This window comes from Balaenoptera acutorostrata, chromosome 3, assembly GCF_949987535.1.
Source record: "Balaenoptera acutorostrata chromosome 3, mBalAcu1.1, whole genome shotgun sequence".
Lineage (NCBI taxonomy): Eukaryota > Metazoa > Chordata > Mammalia > Artiodactyla > Balaenopteridae > Balaenoptera > Balaenoptera acutorostrata.
The window spans coordinates 152,952,794-152,979,991 of NC_080066.1; the positions used below are offsets into that span (position 1 = coordinate 152,952,794).

At 51.1% G+C, this 27,198-nt stretch overlaps 1 protein-coding gene across 3 annotated transcripts; it reads right to left on the minus strand.

Moving 5' to 3' along the window:
* Window positions 1–3,657: 3,657 nt before the first annotated feature.
* SYNDIG1L (synapse differentiation inducing 1 like) lies at window positions 3,658–22,168 on the minus strand. Of its 3 annotated transcripts, none has more exons than XM_007184454.2 (5): window positions 21,956–22,168; window positions 7,864–8,040; window positions 7,167–7,666; window positions 5,523–5,663; window positions 3,658–5,384 (listed from the first exon to the last, which is right to left on the minus strand). In XM_007184454.2, the coding sequence occupies exons 3-5, from the start codon at window positions 7,587–7,589 to the stop codon at window positions 5,226–5,228; spliced, it is 723 nt and encodes a 240-aa protein (XP_007184516.1). In that variant the 5' UTR covers window positions 7,590–7,666; window positions 7,864–8,040; window positions 21,956–22,168; the 3' UTR covers window positions 3,658–5,225. The 3 variants fall into 3 exon arrangements, with proteins under 3 accessions (XP_007184516.1, XP_007184515.1, XP_028022868.1); XM_007184453.2 differs by having other exon boundaries at window positions 7,167–7,669; XM_028167067.2 differs by lacking the exon at window positions 21,956–22,168 and adding an exon at window positions 9,114–9,144 and having other exon boundaries at window positions 7,167–7,669.
* Between the last annotated feature and the right edge of the window lie 5,030 nt (window positions 22,169–27,198).

Below are 27,198 nucleotides of genomic sequence, written 5' to 3' on the forward strand. Positions count from 1 at the left end.
CCTGCCACACCACCAAAACAGAAGGGCCGAGGTACCAGCCCCAGGGAGGGGCTGCCTGGGACAGCCTTCGAAGCAGGAAACAGCCCAGGAGGAAGGCTCAGGGAAGTAGTCTGTTAATATTCACAGCAGAGGCAACAGTCTTCCCTGGGTTTTCAGCGTTTCCACAGCAGGCAGCGATATCACCAGGCTAGCTCAGCAACTCCAGGGCCTGGGAGGCGAGGCCTGGGTTTGGCTCATAAATCGCTGTGTGACATTGGGCCACTCACTTCCCTCTCTGGGCCTTGGTTGTCTCTTCTGTAGCATCAGGCACTGTGATTAGATCACCTCCAGGTTTCCTTCCCGCTGCAGCATTCAGGATTCATACCCTTGACAACTTGGCCACGGGCCCCTGCCTCAGCACACCCGCTTCCTGTCCTCCGGGTGGGGTTCAGGCCTGGCTAGGCCCAGGAAATGTGCTGGGACTGTCTCTTGGAAGAAGCAGGGATGCAAGGGCAGACTGAGGAGTGGTGGGTTTGCCTAGAGCCCACTCCCCGGGAACATCCTTAGGGGAGGAGAGAGGCCGTGGGCACACAGATGATGCCTTTGCGGGCAGGGGTGACATCTGAGATATTTAAGAGTCAGGGCAGCTCAGGCTGCCTGAGCACTTGGGGGAGGGGGGCTGCTGTGCCCACCGTTAACCCTTTAGTTCCTGGGGGGTGTCTGGGGGTCCTGGGGGAGGGACCAGGAAGGCAGGAAAGGGAAATATTTGGGGGACTTGGGACAGGGCCTGTTTATCAACTGGTGAGGAAATGTTTCAGCATTTTGACAACCCCTGTGACTGTGTCAGCGACCTGCTGTCTATCAACCCTGTTTGTGGGGAGGGAGGGAGGGAAAGGGAAGGTTGCTGGGCCCCTCGGGGAGCTGGTTTCTAGCCATTTCCACTATCAAAAAAATTCCTTTCATTCAGAGTGGGTGGTGGGTCACTGTTCTCACTTGGCCCAGAGTCCCAAGGCTCCTGGCCTGCCACCTGAGGGTCCCCCTCCTTCCCCTGCCCTTGGGTACAGTGAAGGGAGGCTTCCTTCCCCCAGCTCCTTTCCACACAGCATTTTAGCCCAGCTGCCCTGAACCACTGGCTCCTTTTTCCTTTGTGTCTGCCCCTCTCAGCCATCCTCCCTCCCCTGCACAGGGCCCGTTGGGCCCCCATCCTCCTATCCCCCATCCCCCAGGTGATGACCTTTCCAATCTCATTCTGCCTGGCCTTTGGAGGAGAAAGTTGAGGTGGGGTTGCAGGGTTGGGGTAGGGGGAGCAGGTGCACTTTAAGGGCAGTTGGTGGGGGAGACCCTGGATTCCTGGTACACGGCCCCTTCTCTGCCTGCTGCCCTGACTTCCCTGGGCAGCAATTTCGGTTTCTATTTTAAACAATTTGAGTTGTTTGCTTCCCTGCCTTCCTGCTGGGTGTTTATAGTGAGGAAAATAATTGGTAATATTTGCACAGATGTGCTGGCACTGCAGCTCGTCATGGGCACCTATACCCAGGGGACCCTCCCCGCCCCCAGCTTCTCTGCCAGCCTGAGGAACCAGCTGGAAGTGGGGTAACTGCAAGCCCCCTGCTTCCCAGGAGCCTCAGGCTGTGAGACACAGGCAGAGCTGGGAAGCAGGAGGCCTAAAGTGCCCCAGGCATGTCCAGAGGCTCGGCGTGACAGGGGAGGGGGCCCTGCCAGCGTGGCAGGGGCTGATCAGGATGAGCCCAGGCTCCACAGAATGGGCCCTTCCAAGGGGACTGGGAGCGAAGTCCCTAGGGGCTATGTTTCTGATTCCATTTTCTTTTGCAGAGCCTGAATTTGCAGCTGAGGGAAGGGGATGGGGTGAGGACGGTGGGGAGCAGGACCAGGGCTGAACATAGAAAATCATTCGGCGGCTTCTCCTTTGTCTCCAGGCCTGGAGCAGCGTTCTGCAGGGCTGGGAAGGAGGTGGGAGCTGTCAGGGCTGTGAGGCAGCCTGCCCAGCCCGAGCACGGCCTGGACTGGAGTCCGTGCTGCCTGCTGCCTGCTCCGCAGGCCGGGGCCCAGCGGGACCGGGCACAGGGACACTGCAGACCAGACGGGGCCGGGAGGGGCTCCTCAGCCACCGCGTCTCCTGCTTCACCCCTGGCATGTGCGCGTGCTGTACGTGTGGGCACACGTGAGCGTGGGCACGAAGCATTTGTGCCTGTGTGGGCTGTGCCCGTGTGCACGCGTGCACGAAGGGGTGCGTGGCTGCATGCCCGCGCCTGTGTGTATGTGTGTAGGTGTGAGCACGCACACGCCGTGTGTATATGTGCATGTGTGCGTGCCTGTCTGTGTTTTGGTTTGGGTTCCCCTGGGGCCCTCTGAGACAAGGGTTCGATCGTAGGTAGTTTATTGGGAGCTGATCCCAGGAAGTGCGGCAGGGGAGTGAGGAAGAAGATGGGGGCAGGAAGGCAGCCAGCGAGGGACATGCTTTTAAGCAAATTGCCACCGCAGGCAACTGAAGCTCAGTCCTGCTGGGGAACCCTGAGAGCGTGTAGAACATGACTAGTGTCCTCCCTTCCAGATGCCGGGAAATCTGGGGTTATTGGTCCACCGGCTTCCATCCGTCAGTGGTTGAAGTCACTTTCAGCTTATCCTGCCTGTGGGCCCAGGATCACAGAGTTTCCAGGAAGCAGACTTCGCTGTGGGGAGGTAAATGCCGAGGGGGTCTCGGTGGCAGCACCGGGTCTGCTGCTGCTTGTGCAGTGATGTGCTGCTCGGGGCCCCGCAGGAGTGATGGGCTTAGTCCTCCAGCTGCTGCAGGTGCTGTCAGCAATCAGCCTTCAGGGCAAACCCCGCTTCGGGAGCAGCTCCAGCTGAAGGGATCTGCCTCACCTGAGAGTCACAGCCCTTTTCTGGGTGGCCCACATCCGATGACTGATTGATAAGCAGATATAAAGGCCTGGCCCTTCGTCCTACCTTGGGTCAACTCTGAAGGGCATCCTGGATCCAGACCCCACCTTGGGTTGGCCCAGACAGTCATTTGGGCCAGCATCGCAGCCTGGCCTCCCCGCCGTTCAGATCGGCCTCTGCTCCCTTCCTCAAATGTTGGTCTGGTCCCTCTGCCAGTGCAGGCAGGTTCCTGGGGGCCTGGGACCGAGAGCATTTGGTGCTGAGGCTGTGGTCTGAGGCAGACAGAGATGGTTTCCTCCCCATACCACCCGTGAACAGCCCCCATTAGGGAGGTATGAGGGACTCTAGAGAGGGCATCGGGGGAATGGGGCTCCTTGGTGACCCCGTACCGTGTGTCCACCCTTGATAGCTCCAGGCAGCTCAGTGGAGCCTCAGTCACCCTGGCTCACATCCCTTCCACCTGATCTCCAAGGCCTTCAAGTCTAGAAGGGATTTTTCTTCAGCATGGACCTTGCCTTATCTCGCAGAGTCAAATGCACGCCATCACCCTGCATCCAGGCTACCCTGAGCAGAGAAGTCCTCCAAGCCAGAGTGCCTCCCCCTTCTCCTAAGGCCTGGATGTGGGCATGTCCTCTCAAGAACATGCTGCTAGGGGCCAGGAGCAGTAGACTTGGGGATGGAGGTCAGTCTTGGGGAAGAAATGGACGCAGGCAAAGGTGGAGGCAGGCGAGGACAGTAAGAGGCCCAGAGGGCACCAGGTGTTACAGAAATGTTTATTACAAGGATAATTATATACAATAATGGGACATTAAAACTGCTGATCCTGGGCCTGTGAGACTTCAGGGGATGCAGGGAATGGAGGGCTGGGTAACGCCTGGGATTAGGGAGGATGGTGGGACAAGTTGGTGGATTCATAGCCCCGAGCTCTGGGTAGGGGACGGGAATGACCAGGTCCGCAGATTGTGCACAGTGCGGTCCATAGATTGAACTCTGAAAGGCCTGCCCTCACAATGTGCTCCTCCTGCCTGTCTGGATGTCTCTAGAATTCTGGAGGATTCCTAGAGGTTGAGGGTGTTAAGAGCAGCTCTGAACCAGGGTGCCAGTGAAGAAGCTCCAAGGCTGACCAGGGGTCCAGCATTCAGAGGTGGGAAAACATTACTGGCCTTTGAGACACAGGCCTGACCTTCCTCTTGCTTGAGTTGGTGGAGCCCGCAGTTTGGCTCCAGCCTGGATGTTCTAGGCATAATCCAAACAGCTTTGAACCCCCCTTGGGAGGCTCCTGCCACATCCCTGCCCATGAATACTAAGGGGTCATCCCTCAGTATCCCTTAGATACATTCTCCTCATCCATCTAGACCTTGCTCACCTCCTCTAGGAAGCCTTCCTGGGCTGCTCAGCTGCCCTGCCAGGCCTGTGTCCCTCCCCTCATCTCACTCACTGCTCAGGGTCTCCTCGCTATGTTCCCACAGGGCTGGATCTAGGGTCCTGAGCTCAGTGGCTGCTGGGCTGATGGCACTCTCTCTCTGTCTGCCTGGGATGGTGCCAGCTCAGAGCCCCCCGGGAGGAGCCTAGAAAAAGATGTTGGGGGAACAGGGGCAACACTATTCCAGGGCTCTCCAGGCTTTGTGTCATCTCATCTGCCTTTCGTTCCTGCACAGAGACGCTCCAAGAACCTGCCCTCAGTACAGAGTTTATACACCCGAGATGTCCCTTCTCTACCTAGAATCTACACTGTCTTACAAGCCCACAGGAGAGGTAGGCGCCCTCCAGAACCAGAAAGACCAAGGGGTCCCTATGTCTCTATGTATTTCCTTCTTGGCTGGCTGAGGTCTGGGCATCATGAGCCAGAGAGTGGAGTTGGGGAAGGTCAGGGTGTCCCAGGTGGAGATTCCTGTGGGCTGCAAGGACTGGCTCAGCTCCTCTTCTCCCCAGGCATCCCTTTCCCTCCCTGTAATCTGTTCTTTCTCTGTGGAGAGGTTAACAGAGTCGGGTAGTGGGGTGCTTGCAGGACAGGAGACCCTTTAGGAAATAAGCAGAATGGGGAGAGCTCCCAGCTGGAAGGAGGCCCTGCCTGGATGGCCAGGTGGGCAGCCCTACCCTCTCCTGCTTCCCGACATAGCCTGGGCTGGAGACTGATGCTTCCAGCCCTGCTTTAGGCTGGTTGCAACAGGCAGGAAGAAGTGAAGGTTGCACCCCTCAGGCTGCAGCCTGGGAGGCCTCCTCCCGATAAGCCACCCTCATGAGTTGTCTTCAGGGGCCAGGACTCCCCAGAGAGTCTGCTACCCCAAGCCCCCCTGCCTCCTCAGGCAGAGCAGGGGAGTCAGGACGCCAGAACTTCTTGGCCACTAGCTGTGACCATTCTGGGACATGTAAGCTGCCAGGGCTACCACCACGGCCACATAGAGACCAGCCCCGATGGCAATGGAGAGTGTGGCCAGGAATAGGGCCCGGCGAGAGGTGGTGCTGGCCAGGCGGAAGTCCCCCTTGGAGATGGCCTTGCTGGTCTAGGGAGAGAGAGGCGCTGATGAAAGGGAGCATCCCCACGCCCAGCAAAACAGCCCCAGCCCGCCAGGCCCTGACCCCAGGCCCCCCAGAGGAGCGGGGTGGCCAGAGCAGAAGCCCTGGGCCCCACGGGCTCTTACCCCCTGGGAGAAGTAGAAGGCAGCTATGCCCAGTGGCCAGAAGCAGCAGAGCATGGAGAAGATAGTGAGACCCAGGTGGTCCCTGGGAGGCAGCGTAAGGAAGTTGTCTTCACTTTCACTCTCTGTCGAGGTTGCATCACTCTGCAAAACATGATTGGGCTCTTGTGACCTGGCCCAGGATCACCCACTGGCAGTGATGTGGGGCAACGGGCAGACCATCTGTTGTTAGTGGGAGTGTGGGTTGGGCTCGGTACTCTCTACCAAAAGCTTTGACAGTGAATGGCCCAGTGATTCCACCCTTAGGAATTTATCACTCGGAAAGAATACAAATATACATGTACCGGAATGTTCATCATAGGATAGTAATTGTGAAAGATTAGAAACAATCTCAACACCCAATGACCAGGAAATTGGGTTAATAAGTGATGGAAGAACCTACAATGGGATACCACGTAACCCTTAAAAATCATCTTGTAGAAAATATTAGATTACGTGGAGCAAAACTGAAATATGTTCCTTAGAAAGGAAAGTTTCTGTTATAGAACTGTGTATATAGCAAGATCTCTTTTGGGGAGTAGGGTAGGAAAAAAACACATAAGTAAAAAAGACTGGAAGATCATCCACTAAAATAATAGTTATCTTTGAATGGTTTTCTATATTGACTTTAAATTACTTATATAATTAAGAAAACAAGAACAAGGTGAACTTTCCTCAAAGTCTAAAAGTCCATAGATGGATGGATGAATGGATAAAGACAATGTTATCTATTTATCTATCTACTTAACTATCTATCTATCATCTATCATCTATCTATATCTATATGTACAATGGAATATTATTCAGCCATAAAAAGAAGGAAATCCTGCCATTTGGGACAACATGAATCTTGATGCATTATGCTAAGTGAAATAAGTCAGACAAAGAAAGACATATACCATATGATCTCACTTATATGTAGGATCTAAAAAAGCTGAACTCATAGAAACAGTGAGTAGATTGGTGGTTGCCAGGGGCTGGGGAGTGGGGGAAATGAGGAGATGTTGGTTAAAGAGTACAAACCTCCAGTTATAAGAGGAATAAGTTCTGGGGATCTAATACAGCGTGGTGACTGTAGTTAACAATAACGTATCATACAATTGAAAGTTCTAAGAAAGTAGATCTTAAATGTTCTCACTATAACAACAACAGCAAAATGGTAATTATGTGAGGTGAAGGATGTGTTAACTAACCTTATTGTGGTAAACATTTTGCAATACGTACATGAATCAAATCATGGCATTATACACCTTAAACTTAAACAATGTTATATACCAATTATCTCTCGATTGAGCTAGAAAAAAAACAAGAACAAAAAATGCTATTAAAAAATTAAATATTCATAACCCTTAAAAATTGTGAATTGCTATGTTGTACACCTACTTACATAATATTGTAAATCAACTATACTTCAATAAAAAAGATACCCTAATGCAGTTAATCTTAAAAAATAGCCCAAGCTAGTGTTTCTCAAAGTGTAGATAGCACCTGTGTCAGAAGTGCCTTTTCTTTGGTAACATACAGATTCCTGGACCCCAAGCCAGGCCTACAGAATCTCAACACCTGGAGGTGAACCCAAGAATCTGCATTTTGAACACACATACTCACCTCCTCCTCCTCCTCCTCCTGGTCGTCCTCTTGGCCTTGGAGCTCCTCTTGAACCCCGTAGGACACAGTCTGGATGGTGACATCCTCTTCCGCTTGGCCAGGTTCTGTGGACCGCTCCGTAGGCCCAGCGGGGGGCTCCCTGCTCTCTGTGAAGCTGGTTTCGCAGCTGCCTGCCCTGGGCTCCTTGACCTTGTCCCTCCCCAGGAGGCAGTTGGGCCTGTACCAGGCCTCCACGGCCAGCTGCAGGGATCCTGGGTCCAGGAGCTGGTGGGCGTGAGCAGGGCCAGCACCACCCAGGAGGTAGGAGTAGATCTTCTCCCGGCTCGGCCAGGTGGGAGAAGCCTCGGGGTAGGGATAGGGGCCATGGAGGTGTGCGGGGTTCCGAGGCAGCAGTGGGTTCTGTAGCTCACTCAGACTCTCCATGGTTCTGGGGGCAGCTCTGGGGAGGAGAGTCCCAGAGCCCCAGGACTTGGTGGCCAGCTGAGCAGTCCTCAGAGAGCCTGCTGGGAGAGTAAGACAGACACTGAGGCCGGCATTCTGGATGCAGGACCGGAAGTGAAGAGCACAGACTCTGCAGTCTGACTTGCTCTAGACCCTTCCTGTACCACCGTCCAGCCGCGGGACCTTGAGTTGGCCACTCAACTCCTCAGAATCTCCGTTTCTTTGTCTGCAGATTGGGGATAGCAGCAGTACTTACCTCATAGAGTTGGTTCATTCATTTATCCATTCAACACATAGTTATTGAGCATCAGCGATGGCCAGGCACTGGACAGATGCTGGGGATGCGATGGTGAGAAGGGCGGGAAGCGGAGAGAGGAAGAAAGATGCACACTTTGTCTTCCAGAGCTTACAACTGGTGGAGAAAACGCCTGCCCTGAAGGAGAAGTACAGCAGAGGGTGTGAGAATGTACGATGGATAGAACTGACACAGAGGCGCAGGGGAGGCTTTTGAACTGAGATCTGAAGGAAGAAGATGAGCTGACAAGGTGAGGGGAGGGGGGGACACGTTTCACGCAGAGGCCAAATAAAGGATGGTAGGCAAGGGAGCTGAGAGAAGGCTGGTGTGGCTCAGGGTACAGAGAAATGTGTGAGATGGAGTGCAGGCCCAGACCGTGCAACCCCGTTTAGGTCTAAGGGGCCTTCAGGGGTCTTGGCAGGGGTGATAGGATGAGATTTGGGTCCTGAAGCCTTCCTTGGGGCTGTGTGTGTGGGGTGGCTTGGACTGACTGTGACACCAATAGGAGGCTTTGCCATGGCTTCAGGTAAGTTGAGGACAACTGGGACTCAACGGTGAGGAGATGGAGAAAAGGGGGCCGGCCTTGGGAGATACTGACAGGACTTGGTGGCAGGTAGGATGTTGGCTTGACAGAGGATTTGTTCTAGGGTTGGGTGGGGCCACCGTTAGCTCAGAGCTCGCTACATGCCATGTGCTCACAGAGGTCAGTTCTTCCTGAGGAAGGAGGCTTCTCCTCAGGTATGGTCTTAGGGGGATGCACCTTAGGCTAACCTCCCTTATAAGGCAAACTGTGGGATCTGGGGCAGGGCTTCCTGGGTGCTAAGGTCTGGACTTGCACATCCCAGCTGGAAATGTAGACACCCTCAGGGGCTGCTTCTTCCTCTTTCAGCCAGCCCTGAGCACCTACTGTGCATTTGGGAAGGGCGCATAGTGGGTGCTCAGGACTGGCTGAAGGAGAAAAAGGCAACTTTTGAGTGTTTCTACAGCAAATCCATACACACTCTGGGGTGTGGCAGGTAGAAGTGGGGTCTGGAGAGAGAGGAGGGGCACGCCAGGTGGCCTCAGGAGGCTTGCTGTCTCCCTCCCAGGTACATCATGAAGCTGGTGGGGGCCAGGGTCATGTCTTGCCCTGGACTTATAACCTGGAGGTTGGAGACTCAGTCCTGGCCCTGACATTTTGGGTAACTTTCATGCCCTTCTGGTTTCCTCACCTGTACAGTGCAGATGATAATCCCTGCCCACCACACGAGGTTGTTTTGAGGATCCAGAGCTGGCCGAGATGCAAGTATGTTGTAGATTATAAGTGGGAGGGGCTGCTATGCTCATTTCTGGGCTTTAGAACTTATCTTCACCCCCGTCCCTGGCCAGGGCCTTTTTTGGCCTTCTAGCTGGTGCTCTGCTAATGGTAAAGGGTGAGATATTTTTGCCCTCCAGGCTGAGTTTATCTTCCCCAGTCCTATTCCCCACCAAGAATTCACAGCCAAAGCCTTGCAAAGGACATTTCTTCTGCCCCAAGAGAAGTGGCTGGATTCTAGAAAGCTGGTTCTTGGGGAACCCTAAAGACAGAGCATGGCCCCAGTAATAATGCCCAGGGAATGGGACAGAGCGAGGGGAGGAAGAGGGCCAGGCAAGATTGGGGGAGGGCAGCGAGGGAATGTCCTTGGGGGGCCAGGCTCTCCTGGCTGGGTTGCTATGAGGGCAGAGGGTGGGCTGTTGCCTGCCTCAGGGCAAAGGATCAAGGAGAGACTGCCCCTGGCTCAGAGGCTCTGAGCCCCTGAGAGGTGCGGCCTTGGAGCTGGGGTTCCAAGAATGTCTAACAAAGAATCCTGGAGGGGCGCGAAGAAGAGCATGTGGTCCAGGTGCCCAGCTCTTCACCCAGGGAGGGCACGAATGGTGCTGGAGACACTGGACTGCTATGCGCCTGGAGGCCCTGTGGGTGCATTAACCAGCTGTGGCAGAACTTTCTCCACATACAGAGACTGGGGAAGGGGGGAGCTTAGGTCACTGCTTTCGGGGCTGCTCACAAATGCAGGGGCCTCACTACTTCTCTCTCCTTCCTCTCCAGAGGGCAAACATGCAAGGAGAAAGCCCTTGGACTGTAGTGACGTGGAAGGGCTCCTTCCTGCTGGTGGGGAGCTGGGCACCCAAGGCAGAGGCCTCACAGGGCCACGCTCACGCCTGGGCTCCTTGGGGCAGATTCCCAGCAGGGCTAATCTCTCTAACCCCCAAGGGCAGCTTCGGAGCCCCTGTCACAGCCTCCCCCCACCAGCAGATGTGACCCACAGATGCGGAGCTAAAGGACATGTGACCACAGGCACATGTACTCAGTTAGGTACGCTGAGTTTCCATTCCTGCCCCACCCCCATTAGCTTTTTGACCTGGCACAGTTACTGTCAGTTTCTCCATCTGTAACAAGAGGGGTTGGATTAAACAGCCATTGATGTGATGGTGGCACTAATACACCGTGATCCCATAGCTTCAAGGAGCCCCTCAGAAGTGAACTCCCCCCACTCCCTACCTTCTTCAATAGTCAGGAAGAGATGAGCACATTCAGCCCCCACTGAGTGCAGTTGTCACCTTCCCCACTATGGCCCCTCCAGCAGGTTGAGGGAGGCAAAGGAAAGGCAACACGTCTATTTGCCAAATGGGCCGTGGAGCCAAGGAGTTATTGCCCAGCTTCCCGCTCCCCCTGGGCTGCCCCCGTCCCGGCCCTGCCCCTCCACCTGGCCCCTGCCCCTGCTCACCTCGCCCACCCTCTGCGCTTCCATCCATGTGGGCAGAGGTATGCAGGGGCCTTTCTGAGGGAGTAGGGTTGGGGAGACCAGCCCTAGGGCCCTCGGAACAGATTAATGCACCAAATTCACCCCTGCTCTGTGCTCTGCCTCACCAAGAGGCCAAGCTCTAATCCCCCAGAAGCAAAGGAGGGATACTTATGTCCAAGAATCAGGCCCTGGAGCTCTGAAGACCATAGGGGCATTTGCAGGGCGCTTGTCCAGGGCCAGCAGGAGTGGCTGTGTCCCAGCTCACCCCCCTGCTCCCACCAGCCACCCTCTCTTGGTCAAAGTACACCCAGCTGAGCCTCGGAAACCCAAGCCACACAGCCTCGCCTGGATCACTGCTCTCCAACCCCCCAACACACACATACCCTGATGGCACCTTTAGCAGAACTTCTCAGCACTTCATGCACAAACATGAAGCGTGCATTCACCCCGGGTTTTCCACAGTAGGGACAAACTGGAAGCCACCTGAACGTCCAACATTTGGGGACAAGTTAAGCAAATTATGGTGCAACAACACAACAGTACAAGGCCTTCAAACAGGTTTGCAAAGAGGAATAACATGAGAAAATGCTCTCTGCAGATTCAGCAAGAAGGGAGCAAAGAATACCGTATGTGCACGTAATCTCAACTCTGCCAAAATGTCAACAGTGATTATCTCCAGGGGTGGGAGCACAGGTGCTTTTCATATTTTTTTTTTTTTGACACCATGTTTTTTCTGTTTTCCACATTCACTTTTTTACGATGAGCATGCACTACTTTTAAACCAGGCAAAAATTAATGGATTTCTTCTGAGCCAAATTATCTAAAATCAGTTTAAAACCTCCCCAGGGGGCTTCCCTGGTGGCGCAGTGGTTGGGAGTCTCCCTGCTGATGCGGGGGACACGGGTTCGAGCCCTGGTCTGGGAGGATCCCACGTGCCGCGGAGCAACTGGGCCCGTGAGCCACAACTGCTGAGCCTGTGCGTCTGGAGCCTGTGCTCTGCAACGGGAGAGGCCGCGATGGTGAGAGGCCCGCGCACCGCGATGAAGAGTGGCCCCCACTCGCCACAACTAGAGAAAGCCCTCGCACAGAAATGAAGACCCAACACAGCCAAAAAAAAAAAAAAAAAAAAAAAAAAAAAAAACCCTCCCCAGGCTGGCTGGGGCATTCCTTCTGAGTTTGGAGGCTGAGCACAGCATCAAAACCTGCCCCCCGCTCCCCCCAGTATGCACAGAGAGGCATGTCACACACACATGCACACACATGCACTCACGCAAGTGCATACTCACACCCACACCTCCAACCAAGTCAGGGGCTGCAGTACCTGCTCACAGTCAAGCCAAGGGTCACGGTTCTCTAACAGGTCATGTTCTTTCCATAATCTGCTAGGGCCATACAGGAGTTCACCGAGCTGACCCTGGGGACCCAGCACCGAGTCCTGGCCAGCAGGAGGTGGTGGCTGGGCTCCAGGTCCAGCCTTCTCTGCCCTTGGCCTGGCCTGACCTTTGGCCTGTTGCTTAGGGCTGCCTCTCTCTCTCTGTTCCCTGGAATAAGGGACCAGCATTCAACGCAGAGCAATTTTCATCTCCACCTCTGCTGCCTGGCCTCACCTGGACTGCGTGTCCTTCCAAACTGTGTATGGTACTGGGTACATGCACACTTGCTGGTGAACATGTTCCTCTGTGTGTGTGTGTGTGTGTGTGTGTGTGTGTTTGTGTGTGTGCACATGCGCACGTGCACGTGTGCACTCAGCTCCAGAGGAAAACATGAGATGTCTGGGATTCTGAATGTAAGAAGATTGCTCCAAACGTGTGGTCATGGCTGGAGGTCTGGGCCCCGCAAGAGGAGAAGGCGAGAGGTGCGTCTGTGAAGCCACAGTCCCTGGCTTGTTTCCTTTTGAGCTGAGAAGTGAACTGGGCCCTAAGGTTTTCCATGCCCTGATTTGGGAAAGGAGAGCACAATGACACCTCCCAGACTAGGGACAGGAAACCATCCAGGAATCCACCGGAGTCCAAATACAGCCTCCCACGGGAGTCTGATTGCACTGGAGTCCAGTCATACAGTGTGACATTAGTTTGTTTATCTATAAAATGTATGGAAAGGGTAGAAGGAGTGGAAGGGGTTGATTTTTAACAGCTCAGCTTAACATGACCCTGGGATTCTACTGGGAGAAGAAGAAGAACTTACTTATTGAGCTTTTTGCAACGTGCCAGGAACTGAACTGTTCTAAACACTCATTTTGACTCTATAATTCTAGTGGGAGAATAACAATAGGACAGAGGGCTTCCTTTCCAGCAGTTGCAGACTAACTTGTGTCACACCGAACCAGCCAATGATAGCTAGAAAAGCTAGGGGAAAATATGAAGGCATTGAAGAATCACCAAGGGAGCAAGAACTTGAGGGGTCAAGGTGCCAAGATTCCACAGAAGAGAGAAACATGGTAGTGGTTACATGACTGCAGGTATTTCACAAAACTCACTGAATTGTACACCTGAAATTAGTGACTATTATTGTATGTATATTATACCTCAAAGCTGATTTTTTTAAAAAGACAAAGACTAAATTTTTAAAACAACACAATCCAACTACATGCTACTAATAATCAATGTACCCTAAATATAGAAATACAAAAAAAATTCAGATTTAAAGGATGAAATAATAACACCTCAACACTTACTAAATTCTTACTGTGTTCCAGGCACTGTTCCAAATTTGATGTATTATCTCATTTAATCCTTACAGTAACTCTATGAATCATTATCTCCATTTTACAGATAAAGACACTGAGGCATAAGAAAGTTATAAGTGCCCACAGGCACACAGCTGGTGAGTGGTGAGCTGGGCATGGACCCTGGAAGTCTGACTCAAGAGCGACTGTGCTCTGATGTCATTACATGTCAGCTGCCATCTATTGAGTGCTTGCTTTGTTTGAATACCATGCCAAGTGCTTCAAATGCAGTATCTCATTGAATCCATCCTCTTTCACATGGGTGGGGAGGATGCGACTCAGAGAGGTTAAATAGGTTTTCTGAGAACACACAGCTGGAGAGTGACAGAGCCCCATTTGACCCAGGTCTGTCTGATCAGAGCTCATGCTGGCCTGAACAGCATCAAGTTCAGGATTAGCTGTGGGCGTCGGGCTTAGAGGAAGTTTTTTGCATACACTGCCTGGTGGGCTCTGAAATGTCTGGGAAGAGGCACCATGAATACTGTTAAAAAGAGACCACAAAAAAAAAAAAAAAAAAAAGAGACCACAGGCGCAGTGGTTAAGAATCCACCTGCCAGTGCAGGGGGACACGGGTTCGAGCCCTGGTCTGGGAAGATCCCACATGCTGCGGAGCAACTAAGCCCGTGTGCCACAACTACTGAGCCTGTGCTCTAGAGCCCACGAGCCACAATTACTGAAGCCCGTGTGCCTAGAGCCCGTGCTCTGCAACAAGAGAAGCCACCTCAATGAGAAGCCAGTGCACTACAACGAAGAGTAGCCCCCACTCACCACAACTAGAGAAAGCCTGCGTGCAGCAACAAAGAACCAACACAACCATAAATAAATAAATAAATAAATAAATAAATAAATAAATAAATAAAAGAGAGAGACCACAGGGACAGTGTGATGTGGGACCAGGAAGATGGGGTCAGTCCTCATCAGAAGCCTGTAAAATTATAACAGCTACTATTTACTGCATCCTCACACGAGCCCCGTGTTTCACACACTTTATCTCAAAACTGTACAACAATTCATGAAATTGGCTATTACTATTTCTCATTTTTCAGATGAGGAAACTGAGGCTCAGAAAAGTTAAGTAACTTGCCCAAGATTAAACAGTGACAGACCCTGGATTTGAACCTAGGTTTAACTGAGTCCAAATCCTGGCCTTTCATTTACTACACCTTTCAGAGCCTACCCGTGTGTAGAGGGTTATGATAAATGGTGTGGGTGTGAGCATGGTGAAGACTTGGTCTTGAATGGGTTAAAACCAGGGCCTTAGTGAAGGGAATGGGAAATGGGAGCTTTAAGAAAAGATTAAGAGATTTGCAGTGATTTAGCAGCCCAGAGATGGCTGCCTAGATAACCTTAAGGTCTGGATTCAAATAAATACGGAGCTATTGTGAGGGAGCTCAACCTCTGACCACTATCTCTCAGTGCAACAAGAGAGATTGCTTCTAAGCTGTAAGATAAAAGCCAGAACTTCCTAGCGGGGCAGAAGATTAAATAGAAATGATTACAATCCAGGGAAGAGGTGCTGTCTTTAAGAATAGGTGCTAGACCATCTTCCAGGCAGATAATATGTAAACTGTTCTGTAAACTGTGAAGTGCTGTGACTTTGGTGGCTGTCTGTAGATGGCTTAGGGCTGGATTTGATGATTTCTGGCCTGTAAGCAAGAGAGCCCCCAAGCCAGCTTTGGAGTCATGGTTGCAGCTTGTTGCATCTCACAGTAAAGAGAGCAAGAGTCAGGGCTTGGGGTTAGGTTGGAAGGCAGCAGAGTTGAGGGAAAATGGGGAATTCAGCTTTCTTTGCTTCAGCTGCCTGCTCAGGAAGCTAATGCAATGGATTATCCTTTCTCTCTCCTCTGTCTTCAAAGGCTCCAAACTCCTGATCCTTCCTAATGGCACTTAAACATATTGTTGTTCCCCTGGCTTAAAAAAGTGATAACTGTAAAACTCAACTGCCAATCCTTTCCTCCCATCGAGAGGCAGGGGTCTATGTCCCTCCTGTCTAATCTGAGTGGGCTTGTGACTGCTTCCACCACAGAGCACAGCAAAAGTGATGTTATGAGACTTCAGAGGCCAGGTTATAAAAGGCCATGAAGCCTTCACCTTGTTTGCTAGACTACTCACTCTTGGGACCCTGAGCTGCTGTGGATTACTCTGAGGCCGTCATGCTGGAGGGGCTGTGTGTGTAATGCTCTGGTCGGTGGAGCCTGCTGAGCCCAGCCTTCTGGTCATCCCCAAGACGCCAGACATGAGTGAAGCCATCTTGGACTTTTCAAACCAGCCCATCTGTCCTCTGAATACCACAGGGTGACCTCTGTCCATGCCACATGGAGTGGAATAATCACATAGCTCAAACCTGCATGAATTTCTGACCCTAAACATTATGAGATATAATAAAATGTCCATTGTTTTAGCCACTAAATTTTGGGGTAGTTAGGCAGGAACAGATAACTGGAACATCTGTCCTCAGTGCCACTTCCCCGTTTCAGCTCCTGTCCTCTCCCTCTCCTTTACCTCACAGCTGCACTGCCCAGAAGCATTGTCTTCATGCACATCAGAATATTTCAGCTCTCAGCTCAAAAGTCACCTCCTTAGGGAGGTCACCCGTCCATCCTCAGCCTAGATTTAGGTTGCCTGGTTATCTGATCTCCAGGCTCCAGCTCTTCCTCTCCAAGAGCTTATCACGGTCTCTATTTATATACGTGTGATTCCTTGATTAGTGTCTTTCTCCCTCACCAGAGCTCATGAGCTTCGAGAGGGTGGGGACCGTGTCTGCTCCCTCATACTTGCAGCCCCTTGCCTGGCACATAGTAGGCATTCCATAAACAGTTGATTTCATGAATGAGTGAATGAATTAGTGAATGAGTGAGCTAGGTGTGCTGAGTCTCCTCCTTAAGAAAGTACTTTCCAGGACTGGGATGGGTGGAGAACATCTGGCTGGGGCACATTTAGTTCTGCACAACAAACATTTCTTAAGCAATTCAGACCAGTTCTTGGAATGCAAAAACAAACCAGAAGTGGTACCTGTTTTGAGGAGGAGTGGAGAATACAGACTAGCAAATACAAAGTTTCAATGCCATGGAGTAAGTTGTGCTAGCCGTCCATGGAGTGTTATGTGTGCCCTGATGTGGGACTCCTGTCCTGAGATGGAAGTGGAGGTGATGGTGGGAACTAGGAAAAGGCTTTCACAGCAGGTGACATGTGAACTGAGTCTTGAAGAAAAAAATGAGTCATTAGGTGAGACAATGAGAGAAGAGCATTTCCAGCAGAGGAAACAGCACAGAGGCATGGGGTGGTGTTATAGAGGGGAAACCAGGTGGCTTGGTATTGATGGAATCAAGCAAGAGAGGTGGGAAGGCTTCCTATTCCTTGCAGAGAAGCTTTTTTCTTTGGGCAGTGGGGAGCCAATGATGGTTGTAGCAAGGAAGTGATATGGTCACACCCATGTTTTAGGCAGAGCACTCTCGGTGGCAGCAGAAAGGATTTGAAGAGTGTGAAAATAGAAGTCCTGTTAAGAGAATATTGTAAAAATGCGGGCAGGAGAGGATGAGGATCTGAACCTGATCTATAGCAAAATGGATGGAGATGAAGTGTCATACCTGAGGAGTAGTTAGGAGGCTAAATGAATAGGACTTTGAGACTAACTATAAGTGAGGGAGAGGTAGGAGCAAGAATGACTTCCAGGTTCTGGGTTTTTTTTTTTTGACTAAGTAGAATGTGATGCCACCAACTTAGGCAAAAAATCTAGGGGGAAGCTGTTGGTTCAAGAAGGCAGCCTGAGCACAAATGACCACCTCTTCTCCCTCTTAAGTTTCCATTAAAATGACAGGACATATACTTTCAAAAGAATAAAACCACAACAAAACTGGAAAACAGAAAAGAATGATATCAGTGGATCAGAAACACAGAGGAATTTCTAGGAGATAAAGAACAGATAAGATTCCCTGGTGAAGAAATCAGTACAGAGACACTCACAGTCCCAAACACCAGAAGTAAGAACAATTCCTGTTCAAAGGAGAGGCCTGTTAGGGAAACAAACTTACCCAACTTCAGAGGATTGTGAAAAACAGCTACATGAAAATAAAAGAGAAAGATTAAATAAACAAATAGAAAATTGACCCAATAAGATTCCCAAATCATTCAAGTTATAGAAAAGATATTAAAAATTTTTTTCAATTCATGTCCTTAGAGAGATGTAAGAGGACGTTGCATCCATAAGAGAAGAACAGGCTGCTATGAAAAAGGAGCAGTCAAAGAACAAAAAAGTATTTTTGAAATTGAAAATAATTGTCTAAATTTTCAAAAATTCAATGGAGAAGCTGGATAATAGAATGGCCACAGTTAAAGACTAACTTTTTCATGTAAAAGAAAAAGTTAATGAAATTTCCCAAGACATAGAGCAAAAAGACAAAAAGATGGAAGATATGCAAGTTAAGAGACATGGAGGAGAGTCCCAGGAGATCGAACATCCATCTAACAGGATTGTCAGAAAGACAGAACAGAGACACTGGAGGACAAAAATAGTAAATAAAGAAGTAAAAGCAGAACGTGTTTCCTGAGCTGAAAAAAAAAAAAAAAGAATATTTAGATTGAAACGGGTCATCAAGTACCAAGCTGGAAAAATGAAACACACACACACACACACACACACACACACACACACACACACGCAAACGGAAGAGCAGAATGAGAATACGTGTTTGAGTTTGGTTTTAAAGTGCCTTTGTGATATAAGAGTAGAAACTCCACCTGGCAATTGATGTATAGCGTTGAAGCCCTGGGTGCTGGTCAGGGCTGGAGAGAGATTTGAGAATGATTGAATGACCTATGGAGAGTGAGGAGAAGAGGGCTGAGGGGGAAACCCAGGAAAGAGAGAGAAACAGCTGGAACACTTCTCAGCTCCAATGGGAAGCTTCTCAGTTGCTCTTTTCCCGGGAACATCAGTCCACCCTCTTTTTTATCCACTGCCACCCTGGGCTCCTATAGGCTGGACTGGCTTCTCCTTCAGAGCAAAATCCACTTGCCTGGGGGGTGGGTTTGTGGCTGACAAAGGTGAAAATTGCTGGGAGAATTGGGATGGTGACAGCACTACTCAAAATAGTCCATTTTCAGGTGGAAATCAAATCTTTATTCTTGCTGAAACAACCTGTCTCCCCACTGAAGCAGCTCATTCTCAACCACTTAGAATCAAATAGTGCATCTAATGGTGGAAGATAACACATCTAGCATCGGGCCCTCACTCTCTGCTTGGCTTGCTTGGGGCAGGGGGGTGAGGTTAGGAGGGGGCAGGGTGGTAGAGGAGCTGCAGGGAGGAGGGAGAGAGAATAAAAGAGGAGGCAAGAGAAGAGAGGACCTGGATACAAGGAGCAGGAATGAGATCAGTCCTTAGTGTCCCCTGGTTTGTAGCAGAGGGGGCCTTGCTCCAGGCAGGCTGTCCACCGAGCTCCTAAGAAGGGAAGGAGGTTGTAAAGTGCCAAAGGTTTAGAGATCTGGGATGTTTCTTCTTCCCAAATTGAAGTCTGTTCCTTCTGCTTTTTTCTCCCTGGAATGGTGTACTTTAGGGCTGGAAGTCCCTTGAGGATGCACAGATGAATTGGCCTTTTGAACCTGAAGGTAATTAATAATGTACAGATTTCTCCAGATATTCTCTGCCTCTGTCATTTTGTGTGTGCTACCAGGGAAAGGGGCCTGCATGTGAGTATTTCAGTTTCAATCTCTTTCTTCACACACACATACACACACATGCACCATTTCTTAATGACCATGTCACACTGATTTCTTCCTCTTCCTCAGATCTCCCTGCCACCCACCCCCCCTCCACCCCCAGCTCCAGATAACTGAGATCAACCAGTCACGTGCCAGGGTTGACTCTCTTCTTCCCTTTGAGGCCTTGTGAAGAGGGTCAGAATGGGAGCCTCAGTAGGGAGGGGGCTGGAGGGGAAGATAAGAAGTAGCCAGTGGGTAGTTTTCCCTGGCTGGGAGAGGAGCCAGATGTGTCTGCCTGGGTGACCAGAGGTGCCCTGCACCCTGACAGCTCTGGGGGTGGGAAGTCTATCCAGACAGCTGCAGAAGGAGGGGTGCTACACTTGCTAGTCCCCGCAGCAGGCCAGCACCCCGACAGACCAGTCTCGCAGAAAATAAAGCCCCTTTCTATGCCTTCTGCTGCCACCATTGCCGTCACTTTGTTATGAGGGTTAGTGACTGTCCATTAACTCCGGAGAGCTGAGAGCTGATTCTCGCCAGTGCTGCACCAACAGCTGGGAGCCAGAAAGTGCTGACATGGGGGAGGGGCTGATTCCCCCACCCTGGCTGGGCGTTTGCAGGGTAAGTCGGGGAGGTCACTGGCATGGCTTGCTCAGCTCTACCCAAGTGCCAATTAGCTAAGGTTTTTCTGAGCATCACTGGGCCTGCCGCAGTTGAGGAAAATTATTGTCAGAGAAGATCATTTTGTTTTTAAATTAAAAAACTCCCCAGGGATGGATCTTTCCTGACTGTGCCCTTCTCTAGTCTTCTTAGAAGGGGGATCCCTACCAGGAAGCATCCCTGGGAGGAAATGGCCTAGGACTGGGTCCCTGGCCCTTGGTTACTCACAGTGATGTTCTGGGGGGAGTGCTTTCCTGGCCTCTTGGCTTGGAGGCAGGGACCCTCCCAGCTCAGCAACTCTGTACACCCTCATGACTTTCTCAGGGAAATAAGGAAGAGAGGGAAATCTGAAGAAAACACCAAAACCATACACGGCCTTTTCTGGTTCCTTTGTTCCCTTCGACTCCATTAATAAAATCTAATTCTTTACTGAGCGGACATAACTTACTCTCCAAACCAGGTTAATAAACCTGGTATTCTGTGTTCAAGGAGAACTGAGGGATCTGTGGGCTTGGCCCTCAGAGAGCCCCACAGAACATCAAGGCTTAGAATCTTAAAATTCATCTAGCTCAACCCTCTTCTTTTACAGATGAGAAAACTGAAGCCCACAGAGGGGAAGGGAGCTGCCTGAGACAGTCAGTGGCAGATCTGGGACCAGAACACAGGGCTGTTGACTTCCAGTCAAATGCTTTTATTCTGAGATATTTTAAAACTTCATTCTCTTATTTTACACCCAATTACTGAGTCCTTACTATCTTCCAGGTGCTATGGGGGAGGGGAGGTGTGGAGGAAAGCAAAGAGATGAAAACAACACAATCCTTGCCTTCAAGGAGCTGTTTCGCTAGATCTGTGATTCTTGGGAAAAAACAAAACAAAACAAAACAAAACTGTGAGTCAGACTCTCACCCTATATTGTCTTCTATAGGTGATGATGGAAGAGGAGAAGGGGAGGGAACCCTTTGGGCTCCTCAAGATTTATAAGTTGAGCTTCACTTACTCTGGTGCCCCAGGAAGGCCAAGGACAAAGAAAGCCATGGCCGGGCTGGGAGAAAATGGGGTAAGGCTGGCAATGATCAGGTCTCCGCCAGCAGGCCTGACTGGTGGATGGGGACAGTGACAGCAGCTCACACTTGTATGGTGGCACACAGTTGACAAGCCTTCAATCATGGGCATTGTTTCATTGACTCCTAAGTTAGTTCCCTGAGGTGAACAGAGCAGCTACCTTATCGCCACTTAGGTATGAGGAAACTTGAGGTTCAGAGAGCTCAGGTAACTGGCCTAAAGCCAGTAAATGCCAGCGCCCAGCTAGGAATTCCTAGTTTAGTGCTCTTTCTACGACTGACAGTGGAGAAGTTGTGCTGGGTCGAGAGGATGGGGATAAAGCAGTGGTCAGCCACAGCGATAGGCCAGACTTCCTCTACGCAGTTTTATTTTGATCACTACATTCTGCCACTCAGAGAACTCTGTTCTGAAGAACTGGAAGCACTTTGCAGGCCTGAATGAGCTCATTCAGCATGCTCTTGCCAGACAGAGGGAGGACTCCAAATGGAGGCTCTGTCGAGGGTCACCCGTATTCAGTCACATAATAGAAAATGGGACTCAGGTTCCCCAGCTCTGCCCTCATGCACCAAGCAGCGTGATGCAAAACCAGCCTCCTTCCATGAGAGTCCAGAGGGCCCCAGGAAAAAAACTGAGGTATCTTCTGGTACCTCCCTCCTTCTCTGGAGAAATGGGCCTGGCCCATCCCTTGGCCCAAGGGCCATTTGAGGGCAAAGAAATGTTGAGGCAGGAGGGACCAGAGCCACTCCAGTCACCCTTATGAACAGGCTTGGAGGAGGAGAGGGGAGCTTAGTGAAGCTGGCTCAGATTTCCCTAGTGTCGCAGAGCCCTGGTGGACGCTGGGGTACCAGGAGTCCAAGGGACTCTCATCAGTTCCTTGTGAGCAGGGTGTCTCAGAGCTGCTCGAGGTCGGGGTCAAGGCCTGGTGGTGTAGGGTCAGGGTACCCAGGTGCCTGGCTGGGCCCCAGTCCCTCAGGACCCTCCCAGCTTCTCCAGCCTGTAGGGGGAAGGGTAAGGATGGACTTGGCGCTATCTCGGGCCGCCAGCAGGAAGTCAGAGCCCCCATCGCTGAGAGGGGTCCCACTGCCCTCCCCAGCTCAATATCCCCTAGGCGCCTAGCTGTGCGCTCCCGCTGCGCCCCCAGACGGCTCCTTACCTGTCCCGCAGAGGGCAGTCCCACCTCCTCCGCGGGGCTTGGGGGGCCCGGCATGAGCCGGTGAGCGACGGCGCCCCTGCCTCGCGGCTTCGGTAAAGCTCCCAGAAGGGCGCCTCTGCTCCCGGCCCCGGGTCCCTGCCGCCTCCGCCGCCGCCGCCGCCGCCTCTTCAGCACCGCGGACAGCTTCCTCCCGCCACCCGCCGCCGCCGCCGCCGCAGCCCGCCCAGCCCGGCGTGGTCCCGGGAGCCCCGCATCCTGACTCGGCCCCGCCGCCGCCGCGCAGCCCTCAGCCCGGCCCGAGGCGGCTCCGCGCCGACTTGGGAGAGCAACGAGCAGGGTCCCCCGCCTCCCCGCCTCCCTCCGCCGCCGCCGCCTCTCTCTCGCCTCCGTGCTCCGTGCTCCCTTCTACGCTCCGGAATCAGCCCACCAGGCACTCCGGACCCGCTCTGGGGCGGGGCGGGGCGGGGCGGGGCGGGAAGTCGGGGGAGCCCAGAGGAGGCAGCGGAGCGATGGGCGCGCAGCTGGAACTGGCGTCTCTGGTTCCTGGAGCCGATCCCCCTTTCCCGGCCCTTTTCCTCACCCTACTCCCGCATTCCCCCAGAAGCGATGGGCGGTACTCCCATTTTGGAGCCCCTAGGCACCCAAGCCCGGAGTTTTAACATTGATCTGCCCTAAAAAGAAAAACAAGCAAACAAAAACCACTTATTGAGCACCTACTATGTACCAGACACTACGCCAGGTTTTAATGTTTTGTTTTGTTTTTTTCAGGTTTTAATGTTTTTAACCAATGTTATCTTACATTTAATTTTCTTAACAACTCTATGAGGCTATATATATATATATATTTTTTTTTTTCTTTTTCTATTTTACACATGAAGACGCCAGGCTCATAGAGATTAAATCTCTTGATTTAGAGATAACAGTGCTGTGCTGGGAAGTGCACAGGCTTTAAAGACTGTGGGCCTAAGATTTGGTCCTAGTGTCTCTCTTATTAACTATATAACTTTGAATACGTTACTTAACTTTTCAAGGCCTTGAGTTTCTCCTTAGCAAAATGGGGGAGCTGAATCACCTCATAGGGGTCATATGAGGACAAAGTGAGATGGCATGTGTGACCCATTGGCCCCAAATAGGCCCTCAGTGGGTGAGTGTTCCCCTCAGTTCTCCCAGAGTGGTACCTGATACCCTCAGATATCAGCCAGAGTTTCCGGCTGCTTTGTCTCCCTGACTGTGTTGCTCTTTATCACCGCCCCCCACTCCCCCACCATCAGTTTCCATTTTTTAAGTACGGAGGTATCCTCATCTTGAGTGTTAGGAGTGGATGAGGCTATTTTTGTACAAGGTTGAGTCTCACCATAGTACCAGGAGGTTGGGAAAGGAGAGGAGTCTCATTTTCTGAAGGTAAATATGGGCCTGCAAAGTAAACCCCAAAGCAAGCTGAAGCTGGGACTGGGGATGGAAGGAGGCCCTGAGAACCAGGCTCTGGCAGTGGGAGTCCTCCCTCCCCCATCCAAAGATACCATAGCACACTGAATGGTGGTCTCTGGGACACCCTCACTCCCACACGGAGACACGGAGTATCTGGACCAGTTCCATTTAGCTCCTAGCATGCACTATAAGAGCCAAGAGCCCCTGTCATGGAGCTTGGGTCTCCTTCTCTTCAGGGCTGGGCAGAGAACTCCCTAAGCCTTGTGGTCTGTCTCAGAGTTGATATTGGTGTTTAACCTGCTGGGTGTTGAATATATTCTTGCTTTTCTTGCCCCTGCCCCATCAGAGTGGAAGCCCCAAGACAGGCTCTTGGACCACTCAACCTGAGGCCCATATAGCATCTGTACAGACATCCCCCACCCCCGCACAAGACACTGTCCCTTGAGTCTATGTGCCCTCTTGCACCTTTACTCCCCTCTGTCCTCTCTTTCACAGGGGATCATGGTCCCCTACTTGGCCTTAGCCTCCCTCTGCTTTTCCCCTCCCTACCCTGGCTTTGCTCCACATCTGGGCTGCATACCGAATTACTAATCAAAAGGATAATAAAAAAGCCAGTGAAGCAAAAGCTGCATATAAATTCTAAATACTAATGTTGATAATTATATGCTGTCGCCTGGAGGGAAAACTGAAGTGAGGCCATTGGTGTTGTGTCAAGGGCCCTGGTCTCTGGCCCACCAAGAGCCCTGCGTTCTAGTCTGCTCTTTGTCACAAATTGGCTGTGAGAACTTTGTCAGTTGTCTAATCTCCCTGGGCCGTTTCTTCTTTAGGACTATAAGCCTCTTCAGCAGCTTTGAAGCAAGTGTAAGGGCCATCAGCACCATGTGAAACTTGTGACAGAGAATGGTGGGCCAATGCACCAGTACGAGTTTGTTTTAAGGAAATTACCTTTTATCCTTCACAAGATATAGGAGGCAGCTCAGGAACTGAAGCATCTACAGCTGTGCAAAGTTTCCATTCCATTCACCATTCCCTTCCTTTCTTTCTCCCTTCCTTTCTCCATTGAGCATTTTCTGCTATGTAATGAAAGTCAGCTCCCCTGCTAGACTCTGAAAATACAAAGTAAAAGCCAAAGTCTGTGTCCTTGGAGGAGCTGCCATGAAGGGTGGTGGGGTAGCTAGACATGTTAACCAGCAATTCCAACACATCAAGATAAATACTATCATAAGGTAAGTGAAAAGTACACAGAGAAGGAAATGATTAGCTCTATCTGGGGAAGTCCCAGGAGGCTTCCTGGAGGAGGTGACATTTGAGCTGAGTTTTATTAAAGCATGAAACATTCCTCAGGCAGGCCAGGAGAGGCGGAAATTCGGTGTAGAAAGGCTGGAGTGAAGAGATGAGGCTGGAGGGCTGATGAGGAAGCTATAGCAGAGTCCAGGAAAGAAATGGTGAGAACATGAATAAGGCAGAGTCAGCAGGTTGGGGAGCAGGGGATGGGTTTGAGACACTTCTGGGGGAGAATACAGTGGAGAGATTGGTTGTGGGGAAGGGAGTAGGGCATCAAGGATAATGCTGAGGCCTCCTGCTTCTGGGAAGCTGATGCTACCTACAAGAGGGCCCTGGGAGGGAAGCAAGCAAACTCTGCTTACCCTGGGTAATGCTACTGAGTGCCATAAATCCCTCAGTTTCTAGGCTTTTATACTGTCTGTTTCAATTTTATTCTTTTTTTAGTTCCTAGGAAATTTTCTTAACCCCTGCCCCCCAAATCCCATCTTATCTTGATTGTCCTAGTGGAAAAGGGAAAGGTTCAGGCTTGGAACAGGAGAGGTCAGTGGGGCAGAGCAGCCCTGGAAGCCTTCCTGGAGGAAGCAGCAGGTAACTTAGCTGGGACCAGAGCAAGATCCACAGATAAGGGGTATAGTAGGCACTGGGTGAAAACCTTGGAAGAGATGCCTTCATGTCCTGTTCACCTCTCTGACATTCCCCAAACAGAAAAGCATGATGGGCTCCATTTCTGTTGGAATTAGCTCTGGTTGCTAATCTCTTTCCACCTGGGGACTTTTCCTTCATAAGCTCTGTCACGCACAAACTCTTAGCTCTTTCTACAAGGGGTTGATTTGCTCACAGCGTTCCCTAAGGAATGTAAATCACCACTAAGTGTGGGGAGACCTGCTTTGTTCGCTACACCAATAGGCTGCATATTGGAAGAGATGCTCCCCATAAGGAAGAAGGCAAACCCCACCCCCATCCCAGTGACCTCAGGCCAAGTCAAGCTCACGTTCAAGTCTACATGGCTGAGACCCACAAACCCTGGGTTGGGGTGGGGTAGTGATAGGGAGACAAGCTGGCAGAGTGCAGGGACAAGTAGGCCTTTGGGATGCTCATCAGCCAAATCCTGTTCCCATGGACATGGCTCCAAGGATGGGTTCATTTCTGGGTATAAGCATAACTCTGAACTCAAGAGAGAATACTGGAGATCTTCATTGCTTCTGAATCAGATCCTTTGTTAGAGGCAGACCTTCCTCCCCCTCCCTCACCACGAACAGGGTCTGTAGTCTGTTCCTTAAACTTCTTTCGGGGCTCTGGATTTCATTACCACAGCTGCCCACTTCTCTCCATAGGAGACTGCAAAACTGAATTGCAAAGCCAATTTTTTTTTTTTTTTTTTTAGCAACACACCCATTCATGCCAGAGAAATAAGATGAGGAGAGTTCTCAGCGCCACTCCTGCGGAACTCCCTGCTCTCCCGCTAGGCACAGGCTCACTCAAGTCTGGGAAGGAGAATGGGTGAGTTACTGCAACTTTGAGAGGCAGAACCAGAGCATAAGGTGGAGGAACACAGCAACTGCAGACTGCACAGCTCAGAACTCCATCAACATCAAGTCTGGCATCTGCAGGCTGCCTTGGGGGCATGTGAGCATTGGCTCATTGGCAGAGGACCCTGCAGTGTTGACACTTCCACACTTTTCCGGAGCAGGGATGTGTGAGCGTATATGTGTGAAGGTCTGGGGGGGTGGGCGTGGGAATTAGCAGCAGCAGCAAGCAGGCTGACTGGGTTTTTCACCTGATGCAATAATGAAAATGAAAATGAGTGGAAGAATAAGAATGCTTGATATTTGCCTTGCACGCTACAGTTTCTGAAGCTCAGAAATCTGCTCAGCCATTATCTCATATGTTCCTCATAAATGTGTATCATTCCCAGGTTACAGTTGGGAAAAATGAGTCCCAGAGAAGTTAAGCAACTTCCAACTTGGAGAAAGATGTCAGAGTTCAATAGTAGGACCAAGGAAAGTTGCATTGTCACTGCTCCTTCCCCCTACATTCCCTCTTGGGTCCCCTTAGCCCAGCTGAGTTAAGCCGGGATCTTCAAAAGGAACATCAGAAAAATTAAGGAAAAACAAAAGGGAAATAAACCCCCCAAAAGCACATGAAAATCCTTAGCCTTTGAGTTTGGCAAATACAGGTTCCTGACCTAGCCCAGAACGTGGGGCCTTGTGCCATTCTACGACTTTTTTTTTTTTTTTTTTTTTTTTTTAAGGATTTTCTTTTTAATTAATTAATTAATTTATTTTTGGCTGTATTGGGTCTTCGGTTCGTGCGAGGGCTTTCTCCAGTTGCGGCAAGCGGGGGCCACTCTTCATCGCGGTGCGGGGACCGCTCTTCATCGCGGTGCGCGGGCCTTTCTCCATCGCGGCCCCTCCCGTTGCGGGGCACAGGCTCCAGACGCGCAGGCTCAGCAATTGTGGCTCACGGGCCCAGCTGCTCCGTGGCATGTGGGATCTTCCCAGACCAGGGCTCGAACCCGTGTCCCCTGCATT